Genomic DNA, 19745 nt, shown 5'->3' on the forward strand with positions numbered 1-19745 from the left:
TGCCAAATGAGGCAAAGAATGGATCACCTCTCATCCATCAGCTATGGCCAGTGGGTAATGCTGTGCAGAGAACACCGATGAATATTCTTAGAGGGATGGATATAATAATATGGTGTTCTTGGAATTTTCAGTTTCTGTGTTACGAAAAGTAAAATTCATTAGAATTGAATCTTGGTGTAAAGTAGGAGGTACTGAATCAATTTGGGTGTGTATTATCTTCATTAAATCATCTAAATTAATTAGGAACCAACTTTGCAACTTTAAAAAAACAATCAAATACCAACTTGTCTCTACAACTCCCACGCAGATCTATGTGCCTCTATGGTTACAGACTACAAACAAAAGCTGTGTAGTCTGATCCTGCGATCATACTCCTTTTCCATCCGCTTCTTCTTATTGCTAACATACAATATGGTAGGTTGGCAAGACTCGGGGACAGATGGAAGAAGGGAGTATGACTGCAGAGTCAGACTACACACAGTTTGTTTGTAGTCTGTTACCATGGAGACACAGATCTGCAGGAACTGTACACACAGAGCATTACTAATGATGTTCTATTTCTTCTTTGAGCTATTTCCATATTGAAGTATTGGCTGTTAAAAGGTCCCAGTACTATCTATTTCTTTAGCTGTGTATTTTTAGCATGTAGATATACAGTGCTGGCCAAAAGTATTGGCACCCCTGCAATTCTGTCAGATAATACTCAGTTTCTTCCTGAAAATGATTGCAATCACAAATTCTTTGGTATTATTCTCTTCATTTAATTTGCTTGCAAGGAAAAAACACAAAAGAGAATGAAGCAAAAATCAAATCATTGATCATTTCACACAAAACTCCAAAAAAGGGCCGGACAAAAGTATTGGCACCCTCAGCCTAATACTTGGTTGCACAACCTTTAGCCAAAATAACTGCGAACAACCGCTTCCGGTAACCATCAATGAGTTTCTTATAATGCTCTGCTGGAATTGTAGACCATTCTTCTTTGACTAACTGCTCCAGGTCCCTGATATTTGAAGGGTGCCTTCTCCATACTGCCGTTGTCCTGCTGGAAGACCCATGACCTCTGAGGGAGACCCAGCTTTCTCACACTGGGCCCTACATTATGCTGCAAAATTTGTTGGTAGTCTTCAGACTTCATAATGCCATGCACACGGTCAAGCCGTCCAGTGCCAGAGGCAGCAAAGCAACCCCAAAACATCAGGGAACCTCTGCCATGTTTGACTGTAGGGACCGTGTTCTTTTCTTTGAATGCCTCTTTTTTTTTCCTGTACACTCTATGTTGATGCTTTTTCCCAAAAAGCTCTACTTTTGTCTCATCTGACCAGAGAACATTCTTCCAAAACGTTTTAGGCTTTCTCAGGTAAGTTTTGGCAAACTCCAGCCTGGATTTTTTATTTCTCGGAGTAAGAAGTGGGGTCTTCTTGAGTATCCTACCATACAGTCCCTTTTCATTCAGACGCCGACGGATAGTACGGGTTGACACTGTTGTACCCTCGGACTGCAGGGCAGCTAGAGCTTGTTTGGATGTTAGTTGAGGTCCTTTATCCACCATCCGCACAATCTTGCGTTGAAATCTCTCGTCAATTTTTCTTTTCCGTCCACATCTAGGGAGGTTAGCCACAGTGCCATGGGCTTTAAACTTCTCGATGACACTGCGCACGGAAGACACAGGAACATTCAGGTCTTTGGAGATGAACTTGTAGCCTTGAGATTGCTCATGTTTCCTCACAATTTGGTTTCTCAAGTCCTCAGACAGTTCTTTGGTCTTCTTTCTTTTCTCCATGCTCAATGTGGTACACACAAGGACACAGGACAGAGGTTGAGTCAACTTTAATCCATGTTAACTGGCTGCAAGTGTGATTTAGTTATTGCCAACACCTGTTAGGTGCCACAGGTAGGTTACAGGTGCTGTTACTTACACGAATTAGAGAAGCATCACATGATTTTTCAAACAGTGCCAATACTTTTGTCCACCCCCTTTTTTAGGTTTGGTGTGGAATTATATCCAATTTGGCTTTAGGACAATTCTTTTTGTGTTTTTTTTTCATTGAAGACAAATTAAATGAAGAGAATAATACCAAAGAATTTGTGATTGCAATCATTTTCAGGAAGAAACTGAGTATTATCTGACATAATTGCAGGGGTGCCAGTACTTTTGGCCAGCACTGTAGGGTCTCGATGCAATATCCCACCCCTCCTCGCCACAATAATGAAAGCATAGACAAGTGTTAACTTCATTGATGACGCTTCCAATTCCTCAACTGTGGCCACTGACCGACTGAAATACCCAGGAGCTGCGCTGGCAGATCTTGTACATATTGCCCCTATTCTGCCATCTTCTCTAGATAAACTGCTGACTCTCTCAAGTGTTTCAGGGAAGGGGGGAGTCTGCAGCCTCAAGATAAAGCATTCGCCATGTCATGAGGATTCCCTGCTGGATGAGATAAACGTCAGAGTCCTCCCTTTGCATTTATCTGTCTCTTCTACAGCGTTTGCACTCAGGCTGATCTTACCCATTGACACACAAGTGCCTAATTCCACTGGGGCCCTGTATAAAAGGTAGGTCTGTGGGTTTCACTTGGCTTCTTTTGCAATGCACTGGGACATTGGGGGGGTTGGAATAATGATCTTGGCTAGGACTAGCTGGTACCAAAGGAAATTGTGTTTCCATATGTTCGTATTAATGGCAAGTAGAGAAAACATGGCATCATTGCAGTGGGAGGAGGACCATTGAGGGGCTAGTTTGCACTGAGCATGTATAAGATGCATAGTAGCATGTATTGAGGCAGCAAGTATATGATATTAGGACTGGCACCTATTGTAAAATCTCCACTGGGGGCTTTTATTTGTGGTCTTTGACATTTACTTTGCACAGAAATAAATGCTGATCAAATTAAAGTTGAGCTAAGTCATTGCTTAGGGAGATCCTGGGAAGTGTCTGCAGCTCTCAGGGTGGACTCAGCAGCTAAATGAATCATATCAAGGGTAAGGCACGACTATGTGCAATATAGGTCCTGGACGCTGAGATATACAGAGCTGTATGGTGCCTGCTAAACCGGTTAGATATGGGTCGTTTTATCTTCAATGGCTTAGGGTAAAAAAAAATAACCTTAACGCTACAGAGCAACTAATATGGTGGTGATTTTAAAATTGATGGACTACCCTTAGTATCTGGAGATCCAACTCTCAGTACCAATACTAAGTATATGTTTATAAGGGTCACAGTGCATTTTTCATTATTTGCAGTGGTTCTTAGTACAATGAAGTGCGCAGTGCACTGGGCCCTACAGCCGCAGCTATGCCTGGCATTACAGTGAAGGTGACTGAGCTGCAATACCATACATGGCCACTATGAAATGTAGGGAGTTGTACAGCACACCGCAGTGTAAACACTTTAGAGTGGGAAAACCCCGCCAAACAACAGCCTCCGCGATACCACTGACATAGGCATTGGGGCTTTAGGCCTCAACCAGACATCTGTTTTTTTTTTTTCCAAATGTTTTTTGAGTGCCTTTCTAGCAGAAAACAGCCAGAATTAGACGTGCCACTTCTTTTTGCCTTTTTTGTAAGCTTGATGCGTTTAAAAGCCACTCCGTATGCGCCAAATACAGAATAGCAAGTTGTTTGTCTATTTAAAACAATCGGGCCATTCTTTTTGGTGTTTTCTCAGCTCTTTTTTTCTGGCTTTTTATAACTGAAAAATTCTAGAAAAAGAAGAAGTGTGAACAGACCCTTAAGCATATGGACATCATGAAGATGGCCCTACTTGCCCACTTTGTTAGACTTTTTGCTGGGATGTCTGTGGTGATCAGTCGATCGTGGAAACAGATCTCACACTAGGGTATGTGCATACGACGTCTGAAAAAGCACATAAAGAATGAACATATGCACTGCAATGTGAAAACGACTTATTGTTCATAGGTTCAGTCTTTTTTTGCTTCTTTTAATCAGTTGAGGCTACAAAAGCCATGAAGCGGCTAAAAGAAGTGACCAGTCCATTCTGCTGGTGGCTTCGTCTTGGAAGCCGCCTCTATCTTATATGTCAAATAAGAAAAGAAGAAAGCTGGCAGCAGAGTTGACCATCAATAACGAACAAGGCGCCAGGGAAAGCTCTAAAAGACCCCGCGTTCACATACTTTTAAAGGTTTTCCTGTGATCAGACATTCCCTTTAAATGCGGTCATACTTGAATTTGGCACTGTTGACTCTGGTTTTCTAGGTTGTGGCATAACAGATGACCGTATACACAGACCCGCGTGGTAATCACTCCACCGCATCTGTCAGACTAATTGATAATGGATGATACACTTTATCTGACTTCGTATAATTGGTCGGCCACATACTCTGAAATGCAGAGTGATTTCTTCAGGGCTGGATATTCTCAGGAGCCAGAGATTTGCTGCAGGATCCTTACTGCTTGGGTTGCATTCTGTTAATGGCTATAGAAGTGCTTATTGCTAGTTCACTAGACTGTTAGGTTTGCTGCTGGAGTGGACTGGCTGGGTATTATCGAATATAGTAATTTTGTATAATGGGTTACCATCATAGCTCCGTAGGTTGAAAAAATGACACAGGTCCATGAAATTCACTTTTCTCTAGCTATTATACTCCATATAATATATATATTCTCATATTCTCATATTCTCCATTAGGTCATTTTGATTTAAGCTGTCCCCTTTGTAGTGCATTATCTGTGCAGGCCACTTCCCTGTTGTTTAACTACCGCTTGCAGTACCACTTACAGCCACTATCACCAACTGACATTTTCTATAGAAACTAGTGCAACAGCACCCCCGTTACAATCAGTACATATTCTGTCAACTTGTTTAGAAATAAAATGATCAGCCGTAGTATCAAAAAACACTGACCGGGATAATGAAGGCATATGAAGGGGTAGTATATACATTGCTCAAAAAAATAAAGGGAACACTTAAACAACAGAATATAACTCCAAGTAAATCAAACTTCTGTGAAATCAAACTGTCCACTTAGGAAGCAACACTGATTGACAATCAATTTCACATGCTGTTGTGCAAATGGAATAGACAATAGATGGAAATTATTGGCAATTATCAAGACACCCTCAATAAAGGAGTGGTCCTGCAGATGGGGGACCACAGACCACATCTCAGTACCAATGCTTTCTGGCTGATGTTTTGGTCACTTTTGAATGTTGGTTGTGCTTTCATACTCGTAGTAGCATGAGATGGACTCTACAACCCACAGAAGTTGCTCAGGTAGTGCAGCTCATCCAGGATGGCACATCAATGCGAGCTGGGGCAAGAAGGTTTGCTGTGTCTGTCAGCGTAGTGTCCAGAGGCTGGAGGCGCTACCAGGAGACAGGCCAGTACACCAGGAGACGTGGAGGGGGCCGTAGGAGGGCAACAACCCAGCAGCAGGACCGCTACCTCCGCCTTTGTGGAAAGAGGAACAGGAGGAGCACTGCCAGAGCCCTGAAAAATGACCTCCAGCTGGCCACAAATGTGCATGTGTCTGCACAAACGGATAGAAACCGACTCCATGAGGGTGATATGAGGGCCCAACGTCCACAGATTGGGGTTGTGCTCACAGCCCAACACCGTGCAGGACGCTTGGTATTTGCCACAGAACACCAGGATTGGCAAAGTCGCCACTGGCGCCCTGGGCTCTTCACAGATGAAAGCAGGTTCAAACTGAGCACATGTGACAGAGTCTGGAGACGCCGTGGAGAGCGATCTGCTGTCTGCAACATCCTTCATCATGACCGGTTTGGCAGTGGGTCAGTAATGATGTGGGGTGGCATTTCTTTGGAGGGCCCCACAGCCCTCCATGTGCTCGCCAGAGGTAGCCTGACTGCCATTAGGTACCGAGATGAGATCCTCAGACCCCTTGTGAGACCATATGCTGGTGCGGTTGGCCCTGGGTTCCTCCTAATGCAGGACAATGCCAGACCTCATGTGGCTGGAGTGTGTCAGCAGTTCCTGCAAGATGAAGGCATTGAAGCTATGGACTGGCCCGCCCGTTCCCCAGACCTGAATCTGATTGAGCACATCTGGGACATCATGTCTCGCTCCATCCACCAACGTCACTTTGCACCAGAGACTGTCCAGGAGTTGGCGGATGCTTTAGTCCAGGTCTGGGAGGAGATCCCACAGGAGACCATCTGCAACCTCATCAGGAGCATGCCCAGGCATTGTAGGGAAGTCATACAGGCACGTGGAGGCCACACACAATACTGAGCCTCATTTTGACTTGTTTTAAGGACATTACATCAAAGTTGGATCAGCCTGTAGTGTGTTTTTCCACTTAAATTTTGGGTATCACTTTACCCCTTCAGTCCTGTATGACAAGGCAAGTGCTTCAATAAGCTGAAACACCTCACTCCCAAAACACTATTTCACCTAATCTGGGTCATAAACTGAAGCAAAAAGTTTCCCTTTTAAGCCTTTCTACCATTTCAAAAGAAAAGCAGCAGCAGATACAGCCTTGTGCCTGTCCCCCGATGGTGATGAGAGACTCGGTTCATGTCGTTGTCGGGCGCAGGTTTTCTGATGCCCTGACAGTGGAATATGGCAATAACAGGGATCCAGTTCTAACATGGCTGCTGTGTTTTCTCCTCCTTTTCCCACTGAGGCGATTTCTCAGTAGCTTGTATGTTCAGACTGGGTTTTTTGAGAAGTCTTTTGGAGAGGGTCCGATCCAAAAGACACCTGAAAAAGCAACGAAAAACATTTAAAGGACTCTACCTATTCATTTAGATTGCAAAACGACTTTGTTCTTCATACGTTCAGGCTTTTGATCTTTTCTTTTTATTAGCTTCAGGTTTCCAAAGACGCCAAGCCTTTAAAAGAAGTGACCTGTTGATTATTCCGGAATTTTTCGCTATAAAGCCGCTCTATACTTTAAAATAGAAGTCAATGTGAAGGCTACAAAAACGCCTGGGCATCTTTTTAGGCGTTTTGTAGGATTTTTTTGAGGCGGTTTTACCTCATAAAACATTAGCATTGCATTCTTTGCTTTATGGATTTAAAAAAAAAAATGTGAGAAAATCGCCCACAAAAATAAAAACAGTTACAAAATTCTTCATGAAACGTTAAAAAAACGATTTAGGAGAAAAAAACACCACATAGAAGGAGCGTTTCCTGAAGCGGATTCCACTCAAAAACTTGTTTTTGACCGGCCTCGTAAAATAGCACCATCTGAACACAACCTAACACGTCTCTGTGAGGTGTTTTTACCTCCGCCTTTCATGCCAGTCCTCGCTCCATCCATGTCCTGCCCATTGGAGGGAAATGTCTCTCATGTAGTGGCATCACAAACAGATTACATCACACATTTTTGTGTGGCTCTCTGAGATAATGCCATTCATAAAAATAGATGTCCAATAACCGGGAGCGGCAGACATAATATTTACAGCCCCATGTAACCCATAAAAGCTGGGCGCACATGACTCATGAATCTCATTCTCTAGGGTCTATAAATACCACACAGATTACTGGGAGGCGCGTTAGTCCGCTTGAAAATACTCACTGCCTTCCAATACGTTTTTGACTGGCGGTATCTGAAGGGTTAGCAACGTTGGTGGTTTGCAGCACAAATGCTGCTTCTGCATCGTCTTGACATTATTATTTACGTGTGATTGTTTCTTTTGCAAATTTTTCACACCTTTTAACAAATTTGGCACATTTTTGGTGTGCTCATGCACCAGGAAATTACATTTTACGGCAGCTATGAGTTGCCATAGATTTCGATTGTAAATTACACCACTTTATAGCTAATTGTTCGCACTGTGGCACCATTTGGTGCCCGGCCCAGTGCAAAAAAATTGCAAATTTGTTGTAAATTGTGAATCTTTTTGTCACCGGCAAGACAATCTTCTGCGATCCTCAAACATGTATTTCCAACATTTAGGGTATGTTCACATGGGTGTATTTTCAGTTTGAATGCTGTCCATGTAAAACCTGACCTCACACGGACAGCACTCCAACCAAGGGCTGCGCAGATTACAGCTTTTTCAAATAGACCGAAAATGTCCATGTGAAAAAAAAATTGGCAGCATTCACTATTCTCTTCTGTGTTTTCGATGAGACTCGCCTATTAAAGTCTATTAGTTGCCAAAGAAAACACAAAAATAGATCACCTGTGTAGCATCTGATTTTTATAGATGCATTTCCTTATTATAGGAAACAGTATTTGGTCCTAGAAATTTAGTGAACCACTGATGTATAAAAACCGATATAAAAACGAGATATACGGCCAGCATACAAATGACAATATGGATGAAATATCCTTTATTTCTGGATGAAAATTGAACTATTTTTTTTTACTGTTTGCTCATGTGAACTGAACTCTAATTATGGTCTAAAGGAAAACTTAAATAAAATCCACATCTTGTTTATATGTTGCTTAGCAGGAATCCATTTTTACCCCCATTCAGTGGGAAAGCATACAAAACAATACATTTAAAGGAAGCGGACACTCCGCCGTAGTAGACTGCAGATCTGTTTCCAGTAGGCGTTCACACCCGAAAATGGCGCACGTTAGACTGCAAGTTTGCTGTGTCGGCATCATTATAGTCTATAGCCCCGTTGGCGCATACGCCCGAATCCCTTTTTGCAGACAGTTTGGACGTAAACCCCGATGGAGCCACTGAATTGGCGCCTGAACACAGTGTGAAAGCACCCTTTGAATAAAAATAAGTTCCACAATTGGATGTGTTAAAGAAAATGTTCTTGTCACTATCTTATAAATGTGCCCCTACTGTGTATTCAGGGCCGGCTCCAGGTTTTTGTGGGCCCTGGGCAAAAGAGTCTCAGTGGGCCCCTTTAACACATACCACGATTCATGATGCACAGATACCAAAGAGAAATATATATATATATATATATATATATATATATATATATACATATATATATATATATATATATATATATATATATATATATAATATATATATAGTACAATGCCGAAGACTTCACTTCTTACATTACATGACCGATATCTATTGTAAATTCCACAATAGCTCAGAAACCGGCGAATCGCTCCATACAGAATACTGGCCCCCATAAAATGCTCCATACAGGATACTGGCTCCCATATAACACTCCATACAGGATACTGGCCCCCATATAACGCTCCATACAGGATACTGGCCCCCATATAATGCTCCATACAGGATACTGGCCCCCATAAAATGCCCCATACAGGGTACTGGCCCCCATATAACACTCCATACAGGATACTGTTCCCCATATAACGCTCCATACAGGATACTGGCCCCCATATAACACTCCATACAGGATACTGGTCCCCATTTAACGCTCCATAGAGGATACTGGTCTCCATATAACGCTCCATAGAGGATACTGGTCCTCATATAACGCTCCATACAGGATACTGGTCCCCCTATAACGCTCCATACAGGATACTGATCCTCATAAAATGCTCCATACAGGATACTGGCCCCCATATAACGCTTCATACAGGATGCTGGCCCCCATATAACGCTCCATACAGAATACTGGCCCCCATATAACGCTCCATACAGGCTGTGCCCCCACATAATGCTTCATTCAGGCTGTTCCCCCCACATAATGCCCCACGCAGGCTGTTCCCCCCTTATAATGCCCCATGCAGGCTGTTCCCCCCGTACAATGCCCCATGCAGGATGTCACCCCCCCTTATAATGCCTCATGCAGGATGTCACCCCCCTTATAATGCCCCATGCATTATGTCACCCCCCTTATAATGCCCCATGCACGATGTCACCCTCCCTTATAATGCCCCATGCAAGATGTCACCCTCCCTTACAATGCCCCATGCAGGCTCTTCCCCCCGCACAATGCCCCATGCAGGATGTCGCGCTCCCTTATAATGCCCCATGCAGGACGTCGCCCTCCCTTATAATGCCCCATGCAGGATGTCACCCTCCCTTATAATGCCCCATGCAGGATATTACCCCCCTTATAATGCCCCATGCATTATGTCACCCCTTCTTATAATGCCCCATGCAGGATGTCATCCCCCCTCTTAATGCCCCATGCAGGATGTCACTTCCCCCCCCTTTTAATGCCCCATGCAGGATGTCACCCCCCCTTTTAATGCCCCATGCAGGATGTCACTCCCCCCCTTTTAATGCCCCATGCAGGATGTCACCCCCCCCCCTTTTAATGCCCCATGCAGGATGTCACCCCCCCCTTTTAATGCCCCATGCAGGATGTCACTCCCCCCCTTTTAATGCCCCATGCAGGATGTCACCCCCCCTCCCTTATAATTCCCCATGCAGGATGTCACACCCCCCCCTCCCTTATAATGACCCATGCCTCCATACATTGAAAAAAAAAATAATCAAATACTCACCTCACTTCTCCTCACCTGCTGCCGCTGCTCTGGGCTCCAACGTCGCCGGCGTCTTCCCGCTCTGCGCTGCCTGTGACGGCTCAGGAGAGAGCGCGGTGGAAAGCCGTCTCCACGCCCTCTGACGTCACAGTGCAGCAGCCATGGAAGAGACCGGAGCTGCGGCGGAGGCATGGGGACAGGTAAGTATTGTTTCTCAGGCTGCCGGTGCCCTGAGCAAGTGGGGGGGAGCAGGCTCTGACATGGCACCACACCGCTCACGGGTCCCATAGCGCGGCGGGTTGCCCAATGGTGAGTGGGCCCCCCCGCTTGCTCAGGGCCCCGGCACTTGCCCGGGTGCTGACGCCGGCCCTGTGTGTACTGTATGATGGACGTGTTCGGCCATACAGGAACATGTTCGGAAGCAAAAGAGAGTATACAGACAGCACACTATGGGATCACAGCTGATTCTTTCTGTGAGGTAAAACAAGTTTTTAAAGAGGCAGGAAAATTATTTTCCTTACAGAAGCAGCAGCTTTGATCCCCCTCCTGTAATGTCTGTATAGTCTTTTGCTTCCTTCCCTGTCCAGGAGATGTGGTATGATCAGACCATGTTCCGTACACGGTCAGACACAGCCATTACACAGTACACAGCAGGGGCACATTTATAAGATTATCTCATCACAGGAACATTTTATTTAACGCATCCAATTGTGGAAGTTATTATCATTCCAAGATCTATTGATTACTGTGTACTTTGTTCGTGGGAAAACCCCTTTAAGAAAAGGGTCATGGTATGGGAGGCTGCTTGCTTTGTCAGAAACCTTCTGGAGCTGCTGTACTTATATAGCGGTTCTAAATTTATTCTCTTTGTTTCAAAACGTACAGAAAGCCTTGCAGCTTGTCTGACTATTGTGCATTCTTGTGCCAGACCATGTAGACATGGTGCTATTGAGTGGATACACTTCATTCCCGGCCCTACACTGCACCCGTCCACCCTTGTGTTCCCATACATCATTGTATACTGCATATAATATCCCTGAGGCCAGAAAAATGTAATAAAGATTCTGGGTAATTAAATACATTCTTCTCAGTAAATGGACTGTCATAACAACCTAAGGGGTTGCAGAGGACAAGCTGCAGGATACGGGCTTTCCAGCACCATGCCTTTATGTCTCCATGGCAACCTTCATTTTTTGTATTTTCAGCTGATGAGGTGTAATGAGGGTAAAGCAATGTTTTTTTTTGTAATATTCACATATATTAAAATGATGCCAGGTATGGGTACTGTAGTATATCTGCATATTATTCTGTAGGGAATAGTTTGCAGTGGGGTTTAGCATGGAGTTGCAACTGTGTTAATTGAGGATGAGAGCAGAATAACTAAAGAGTAGAATAACTTGCATGTGTATTTGGCTACTGTGTCCTCATTAATAACTCTGATGTCAGTGTTAGGTGGTACTGGGAATGCATCCGGTCTGTGCACTTTCTCCCTCATTGTGCTCCTTCTGGTCCTTGGCAGCCACACAGTAATTGACGTTCCCCTAAGGGGCTTGGAGCTCGACTTGTAAAAGCACATTAATGTCTTTGAGATTTTCCTGATGTCTGTCTAACAGTGAAAAATAAGAGCTAGGTTTTAAGCACAGGACTTTATTGCCATCACTCCACCTGTGTTGGTACTGCACCACGTCATTGGAAGCTGTCTGTTACTTGTCTGATTGACGTGTACTCTCTTGTGTTACGTAGGTTCATCATAATCCAGGATGACTGATCAGTATCAGGACTATGATGCAGTGGGGGACCACGCCGGTGATGGCTCCACTCACGAGACCAACTCTGGAGGCGCTGGCGGCGGAAATGATGGCGGTCACGCACAGGAGGGTGTCATCAGGCTGCCAACTGCATCACAACATGGAGATGGTAAGTGAAGAGTATAGGCAATGTATAGATCAGATTTTTCTTTGTGGTCCTTGTGGGAGATGAGCAGATCTAAACGAACATGTTTGCTCCTTTAATATCAGGTGATCTACTTACTCGAAGCCAGTGCGTTTAATGTAAAGGTCTCCTTTCAAGATCACGTGGGTTTTAGCGTAATGGTGCTCTGAGTTTCCAACCTAATTTATAATCCTTCAAAGCCTTATGAATGTCTCCGTCTAGCTTGATTTTGCTGACGCCCCTACTGTTTCATGGCAGCACTTACTTGTGATACCTTGACACCCCTTTTATTAAACTGCATCCCAATGGCTCCTCTTTCCAGCATTGAAGAAGTTTTTGATGCCTTTGAGGGCGGAGAGGAGTATATCTGTAGGTCTCCAGGTAAGGCCTCCAGTGTAGAAGGTGATGCTAGTGACTTAGATTCAGTGTGTGCTTAGATACATTTATCTAGATCCTAGAGAACGTTGTAAGAGGTGTGAAATTTACGCATGCTTATAACCCCATACACAGTTGCAATCAAAGTTATTCAACCCTTTCATGATCAGCGCCTTTGAGTATTTAGATAAGCAAGCTGGCGCAAACATGACGCATAGTCACATACCACCTTCTGGCAGCATTCCCGAGGAATCTTAGCTCATTCCTCATGGGCAATGGCTTCCAGTTCACTAGTATTCTTGGGCTGTCAAGAGAGTGGAATAAAAAGTTAAGAGAAGAGACCATTGCTTTACACAAACAAGGAAAAACACACAAAAAGATCATTAAGGCATTGAATGTCGTTAAGAGATGTAGTTTGAAGCAGATGTCACATGCTCAAAGTTAAAAGAGCATTGGCCACAATACCTGGACGTGGCAGAAGAGCAAGCTGTCATCGGCTGTCACCAGTTTCCTAAGGAGGCAAGTGGTCTAAAAACCTTTTGTTATTGGAAAAGACTTGCAACAAGATTTGATGGCAGAGGGCACTGAGGTTTTAGTTAGCCCAGTAAGACAGTGTGCACAATGCATCTTTTTCATGTGGACTCCACCTGCAATGCGCCTGAAAAAGCGCATTGTGCACAATAATGTCAAAACTACTGCGGTGCATATGTTCCATTTATTGTCACTTCTTTTTACTGCTTCAGGGTTTGGAAACCCAATAGTGGTTAAAAGAAGAGACATGCTCATTCTTCAGATGGCTTCCACACTGAAGCCGCCCAAACGCTTTACTGCGCAGTATAGAGTCAGAAACAGCGGCGGTGGAGCAGTCACAAGAACAATGGCAAAGTATCCTTGCAGAAAGCAATTTTGCCTAGGAAAACTCACCTGCTGTCCTGATGTCTAGAAGTTGCTGTATGCACATATTCTAAGTGTGCGCTCACACTGAGTCTTTTGAATTTTTGAGGAAAATCTTGGAGAGTTTCCACTCAAAAATATCAGCAAAAAGACTCAGTATGACTACACCTTAAAGCGGCGCATACTAAACACTGAAGGTCTCCTTGCCTGAACTCCAAGATCTACTCCTTTAATAACCCAAGAAAAGTAATCTCCAAATATATTCAAAACCATATAAATAAGCCACAGAAGTTTTGAGATTTTGTTCAATGGAATGATGTAACTAAACAGGAACCTTTCGGATGTATGGATTGGTGGTATGAGTGAAAGAGGAAAAATGAAATGCTTAAAGAACACCCTGCGTTCAGTAAAGCATGGTGGTAGCGTGCTGATCCCTACAGTGAAACATGGGGGTGACTTGATGATGCCTACAGTGAATCATGAGAGTGGCTCAATGATGCGTCAATGAAGCATGATGGTTTCTCGATGATGCCTACAATTAAACATTGGCTCAATGATGCTCATGGACTACTTTGCTTCTTCTGGCACCGGAAACTTATAGTGTATGTTGAACAAGATATAGTAAATCAAGAATCAGGAAATCCTGGGAGAAAACATATTGCCTTATGTGAGGAAACTGGAACTTGGGCATCATTGGACCTTCCTACAGGAAAATGATCCCAGGCATACCTCAAAGTCTACTAAGGCTTGGTTTTAGAAGTAGTCCTGGAAGATTTTCCAAGCCACACAGCAAAAAATTTGTACATTTTGCTACTAAACCTAATTTGCAATGGGGGATGAATAATGCAACTGTATTTTAGGCAAATTCATTTCTTTATTAATTCACCGAGCCCATATTTACTCCGTATTTATCAAGTCTTGCTGGAACATGACCTCAAAGTCTACTAAGGCTTGGTTTTAGAAGTAGTCCTGGAAGATTTTCCAAGCCACACAGCAAAAAATTTGTACATTTTGCTACTAAACCTAATTTGCAATGGGGGATGAATAATGCAACTGTATTTTAGGCAAATTCATTTCTTTATTAATTCACCGAGTCCATATTTACTCCGTATTTATCAAGTCTTGCTGGAACATGACCTGGATGTAGTTTTTGATGCATAGCATGTTGATGATGTGGCACATATAGCACTATTGTCTGCAGTTAATATGAGATTGCAACCATGGACTGCAGACCGTGCAAACCAAAGGAAGCAGCAGGTGACAATATACAGGTGCATCTCACAGAAGTTCATCAAAAAGTTAATTTATTTCAGTTCTTCAGTGCAAAAAGTGAAACTCATATATTATATAGAGTCATTACAAAGAGAGTGATCTATTTCAAGTGTTTATTTCTGTTAATGTTGATGATTATGGCTTACAGCCAATAAAAACACAAAAGTCATTATCTCAGTAAATTAGAATACTTTATAATAACAGCTTGAAAAATTATTTTAAAATCGAAAATATTGACCTACTGAATTTTATGTTCAGTAAATGCCCTCAATACTTGGTCGGGGCTTCTTTTGCATCAGTTACTGCATCAATGCGGCGTGGCATGGAGGCGATCAGCCTGTGGCACTGCTGAGGTGTTATGGAAGCCCAGGTTGCTTTGATATCAGCCTTCAGTTCGTCTGCATTGTTGAGTCTGGTGTCTCTCATCTTCCTCTTGACAATACCCCATAGATTCTCTATGGGGTTAAGGTCAGGCGAGTTTGCTGGCCAATCAAGCACAGTGATACTGTTGTGTGTAAACCAGGTATTGGTACTTTTGGCAGTGTGGACAGGTGCCAAGTCCTGCTGGAGAATGACATTTCCCTCTCCAAAAAGCTTGTTGGCAGAGGGAAGCATGAAGTGCTCTAAAATTTCCTGGTAGATGGCTGCACTGACTTTGGTCTTGATAAAACACAGTGGACCTACACCAGCAGATGACATGACTCCCCAAACCATCACTGATTGTGGAAACTTCACACTACACCTCAAGCAGCTTGGATTGTGGCCTCTCCACTCTTCCTCCAGACTCTGGGACCTTGATTTCCAAATGAATATTGAAACTATGTGACCTTGTGGAGTGTGTCAATGACTGCCTTCTGCACATCTGTCAAATCAGCAGTCTTCCCCATGATTGTGGAGCCTACTGAAACAGACTAAGGGACCTTTTTAAACGCTTAGGAAGCCTTTGCAGGTGTTTTTTGTTAATTATTTTAATTTACTGAGATAATGACTTTTGTGTTTTCATTGGCAGTAAGCCATAATCATCAACATTAACAGAAATAAACACTTGAAATAGATCACTCTGTTTGTAATGACTCTATATAATATATGAGTTTCACTTTTTGGATTGAAGAACTGAAATAAATTAACTTTTTGATGATATTCTAATTTAATGAGATGCACCTGTATGTCTTCTGGTTTGAACCAACTAGGACTGGGATCAGCAATCATCAACCCTCCAGCTGTTGTGAAACTGCAACTCCCAGCATTCCCTGGCCGCAAAATGCTGTCACTGTTTGCTAGGAGCTGTAGGCTAGGCTGTGTGGCGAAACTGATCTTGTGACATGCTGGTGGCAGTGTCAAATTATGACATTGCAGCTAACGATTGTCAGTGTGGTCGCGTTGTACTATGATGCAATCATTGCAAAAATTCCAACACTGTAAGATTTTTGGTTGCTAGACACAAATGTGACTTTGACCCTTTGGGTCTCAATGTAAATTGTGTGCCACTTATGACTGATAATTAACCTGTCTATGATTTTTTTTACAACTGCAAGTGTAAAATTGTCACCGAACAAGTTACACAAATGGTTTTAGTTGGATGATGTATCGGAGAATTGCTGTTGCTATGTTGACATAACACTAAAGTCAATGGTAAGGCACCACAAAGATTTCACAATATGGCTTCATTTACACTTCAGTAATTGATCAGTAGTTTTCAGTGCTGATTCAATATGAAGTTGTGAATTAGATGTACAGTGCTGCTCACCATTATTGGCACACATTCATTTTTTTATAGACTGTGCAATTTCTTCAGAAATAAATGGAAAGTACCAAAGTTATATCCTCAGGATTTTTTAATTAGTGGTCTAAAGTAATACAACAATAAAACATTGTTTTTCAACTTCCATGTTGCAATTTCAAAGAAGAAACAGAATAAACAGCATGTGCAGCAATAAAAGACACCCCTAATTAATACTTGGTTGTACACCCTTTGGCATTGCTGACAGCCTCCAAACTTTTCTTGTAGCCATCTATAAGCTTCTTGCACTTCTCAGCTGGAATTTTCTCCCACTTTTCCTTTGCAGTTTGTTCAAGCTCTTGAATGTTTGCAGGATTCTTTTTTCCCAATGGCAGATGTCAGCTCATCCCAAAGATTTTCAATTGAATTGAGGTTAGGACTCATTGCTGGCCATTTTAAAACAATCCATTATTTCTTTTTCAACCATTCCTGTGTACTTTTGGTTGTGTGCTTTGGGTCATTGCCTTGCTGGAGGACCCATGATCTTTGTCTCAAACCAAGTTTTATTACACTTGGTAGGACATTTCGCCCTAAAATCTCTTGATAATTCTCTGATTTCATGATTCCTGTGATAGTCAAGTCCTCCAGTACCAGATGCAGCAAAGCAACCGCACATCATTATGGATCCTCCACCATGCTTAACTGTTGGTAAGATGTTCTTTTTCTTATAAGCTTCATTGCGCTGTCTGTAAACAAATTGTTGCTTTGCATTGCCAAAAAGCTCTATCTTTGTTTCATCTGTCCACAGAACATTTTCCCAGAAGGATTGTGGTTTGTCAAGGTACTCTTTGGCAAAGATCAGTTGTTCCTTTTTATGTCTTTTCTACAGCAATGGTTTCTTCCTTGGCCTTCGCCCATAAAGCTCTGCTTGGTTTAGTGTGCGGCATATGGTACTTGTTGAAACCATGATCTCAGACTGTTCCAGGTTGGCCTTCAGGTCTTTAGATGTTTGACGTGGTGTTTTTTCCACCATTCGCACCAACCTTCAAAGACATCTTTTGTCAATTTTCCTCTTTCCCCCATGTTCAGGGAGGTTCTTGCCAATCAAAAGCTTGGCTAACTTCTTAATAACATTGCGCAATGTTGAAACTGGGATATCAAGGTCTTTGGAGATGGCCTTATACCCTTTGGAAGTCTTGTGTTTGCTAATAATAGCAGTTCTGATATCCTCAGACAGCTCCTTTGTCTTCACCATTGTGACAAAGGAACAGGGCCTACCATGTGGCTTTTTAAAACACTGAAGTCACCATTCATTGGCTAATTCATGTCACATGAGCACCGACAATTAATCCCAGGTGAATCTCTTTTCTGATTTACCACAGGCGAGTCAAAATGTGTTTCCATACTAAATTAATGCAAAGGGTGCCAATACCAGTGACACCGCAAGCTTTAGGTTTTTCTATTTTTCCCTCTCATTGTTTTTGGTTTTAAATTATTCTTTATCATTTGCTCTTTTGTATTTAACACGAGCGCTCTATACAAAAAAACTGTTTCAGTTGATTCATTTTTTTCAGGAGATATTTCACATTATGTACTTAAACTTCATGGGTGCTAATAACGATGAGCAGGACTGTATGTTACACTATACAGACTTGTTAACTGACTCATTCAGAGTAATAGAGTCTCCTTTATAGGGGCTTATTCATACAGGCTGGTATTTTGCCATTTCTAAACATATGCAAATAGCCTGTTCACAAAGTAAGAGAACCAGGTCACTAGCGCCACCTATTGAAAGTAGCAATACTATAAGTCAAAGTCAACTCTTTACAGGTGAGGGGCAAGACCCCAAAGCACCTGTCTCCAAATGGAGATTCTGGTTTGGCTTCCAATTCTTTAGTTATATGGCAAAGCTCTTTAAAGGGTTGATATTGACTTCTAGAATTGCTGCTTCCAATACGTGGCATTAGACACTCTGTTTCTCTTCCAATATGAAGAGACTATTTGCACATTTTATTTCCTAGGGAGCACTGCATGGCCTATAAGTCTCCCCATGCCTGCTTGGAGGCCTCTTTAAAGGGTTATTCACATGTCCATAGAAGGATATTGTGAGATAGCGCTTGTAAAAGCAAGCAGTTTTGCAATTTGCTGCTTATTAAATTTGCAGCTGTTCTTGAGGTATTAACACTTTTCTATTGGTTGCAGCTCGTTGCCTAGGAGACCGACCACCGCCGCTAGAGTTAACAGCGTGTTCCAGCGATCCTGACCAGCTTTAAAACAGTGTTTACAAGCTCAAAAGAAAACAGCTTGGGAGCACAGAGCATGGTCCACTGTCCAACAGTGGTGGTCGGTGTTCAAGGCAACGAGCTGTAAATAGAAAAAAGAGTGTTTATATCTTAAGACCAGACAAAAAATTTAATAAGAAGTAAATTGCAAAATTGCTTGTATTTTCAAGCAGCATCCGACAATACCTATTTATAAAGGTGAGAATAACCCTTTGCCCCCAAGAGATCCAAAAATCCACAGAAAGTGCTTTACGGCAATTTGCCAAGGATTCGGGATTGTTTTTTGTCCATGATGCTTGTGCAATGTGCTGAACCATTTATTGCCTGCGTAGCTCACTTTTTACACCCTAACAAGCCCTGTATCTGTGCCAGATGGACTTAGTCAAATAAGCTTTTAATCCCCCACTCACTGACTGCACGCAAAGACTGTGAGGTATTGATACATGAGGTGTATTAAAAAGTTGTAGAGCTTTTCATTTTTTCAGAGATGAAAGTTTTTTGGGGGAGAGTTTATAATGATCGTTTATCCAGAAGCTGACCATACATTACATAGTTACATAGTTAGTAAAGCCGAATAAAGACTTGCGTCCATCAAGTTCGACCTGTTAGTTCTGTAATTGCTAAAGTTGATCCAGAGGAGGGCAAAAACCCCAAATGATTTAGCCAATCTTCACCTGAGGAAAAATTCCCTCCCGACTCTGAAACCAGCAGTCAGAATAAATCCCTGTATCAACCTACTATTTTATTCTATTTTTAAGTATATGCAGAAATCTGCCTGGTATCTAGAAAAGCATCCAGTCCCCGCTTGAACTGGTGTAGTGAATCCGACATTACCGTCTCCTCACTCAGTGAATTCCATATTCTCACTGCTCTTACCGTAAAGAACCCCTTCCTATGCTGGTGCTGAAACCTTTTCTCTTCCAGTCTTAGTGAGTGCCCTCTTGTTACCGT

General features: G+C 42.7%; 1 protein-coding gene across 10 annotated transcripts in view; it reads left to right on the plus strand.

The window, feature by feature from the left end:
- Positions 1–19745, plus strand: part of MAPT (microtubule associated protein tau) — a 101282-nt gene that overhangs the window by 38811 nt on the left and 42726 nt on the right. For 9 of the 10 annotated variants that reach the window (XM_073683104.1, XM_073683109.1, XM_073683110.1 and 6 more), the window contains exon 2: positions 12063–12236. In XM_073683104.1, coding sequence (XP_073539205.1) covers positions 12080–12236 — 157 coding nt within the window. In that variant the 5' untranslated portion in view covers positions 12063–12079. Of the gene's footprint in view, positions 1–2483; positions 2560–12062; positions 12237–19745 lie in introns of those variants that run through there. The other variant, XM_073683103.1, reaches the window with a different exon arrangement.

The sequence above is a fragment of the Phyllobates terribilis genome, unplaced genomic scaffold (genome assembly GCF_046119375.1).
Source record: "Phyllobates terribilis strain yellow unplaced genomic scaffold, ASM4611937v1 Scaffold_5__5_contigs__length_657084704, whole genome shotgun sequence".
NCBI lineage: Eukaryota > Metazoa > Chordata > Amphibia > Anura > Dendrobatidae > Phyllobates > Phyllobates terribilis.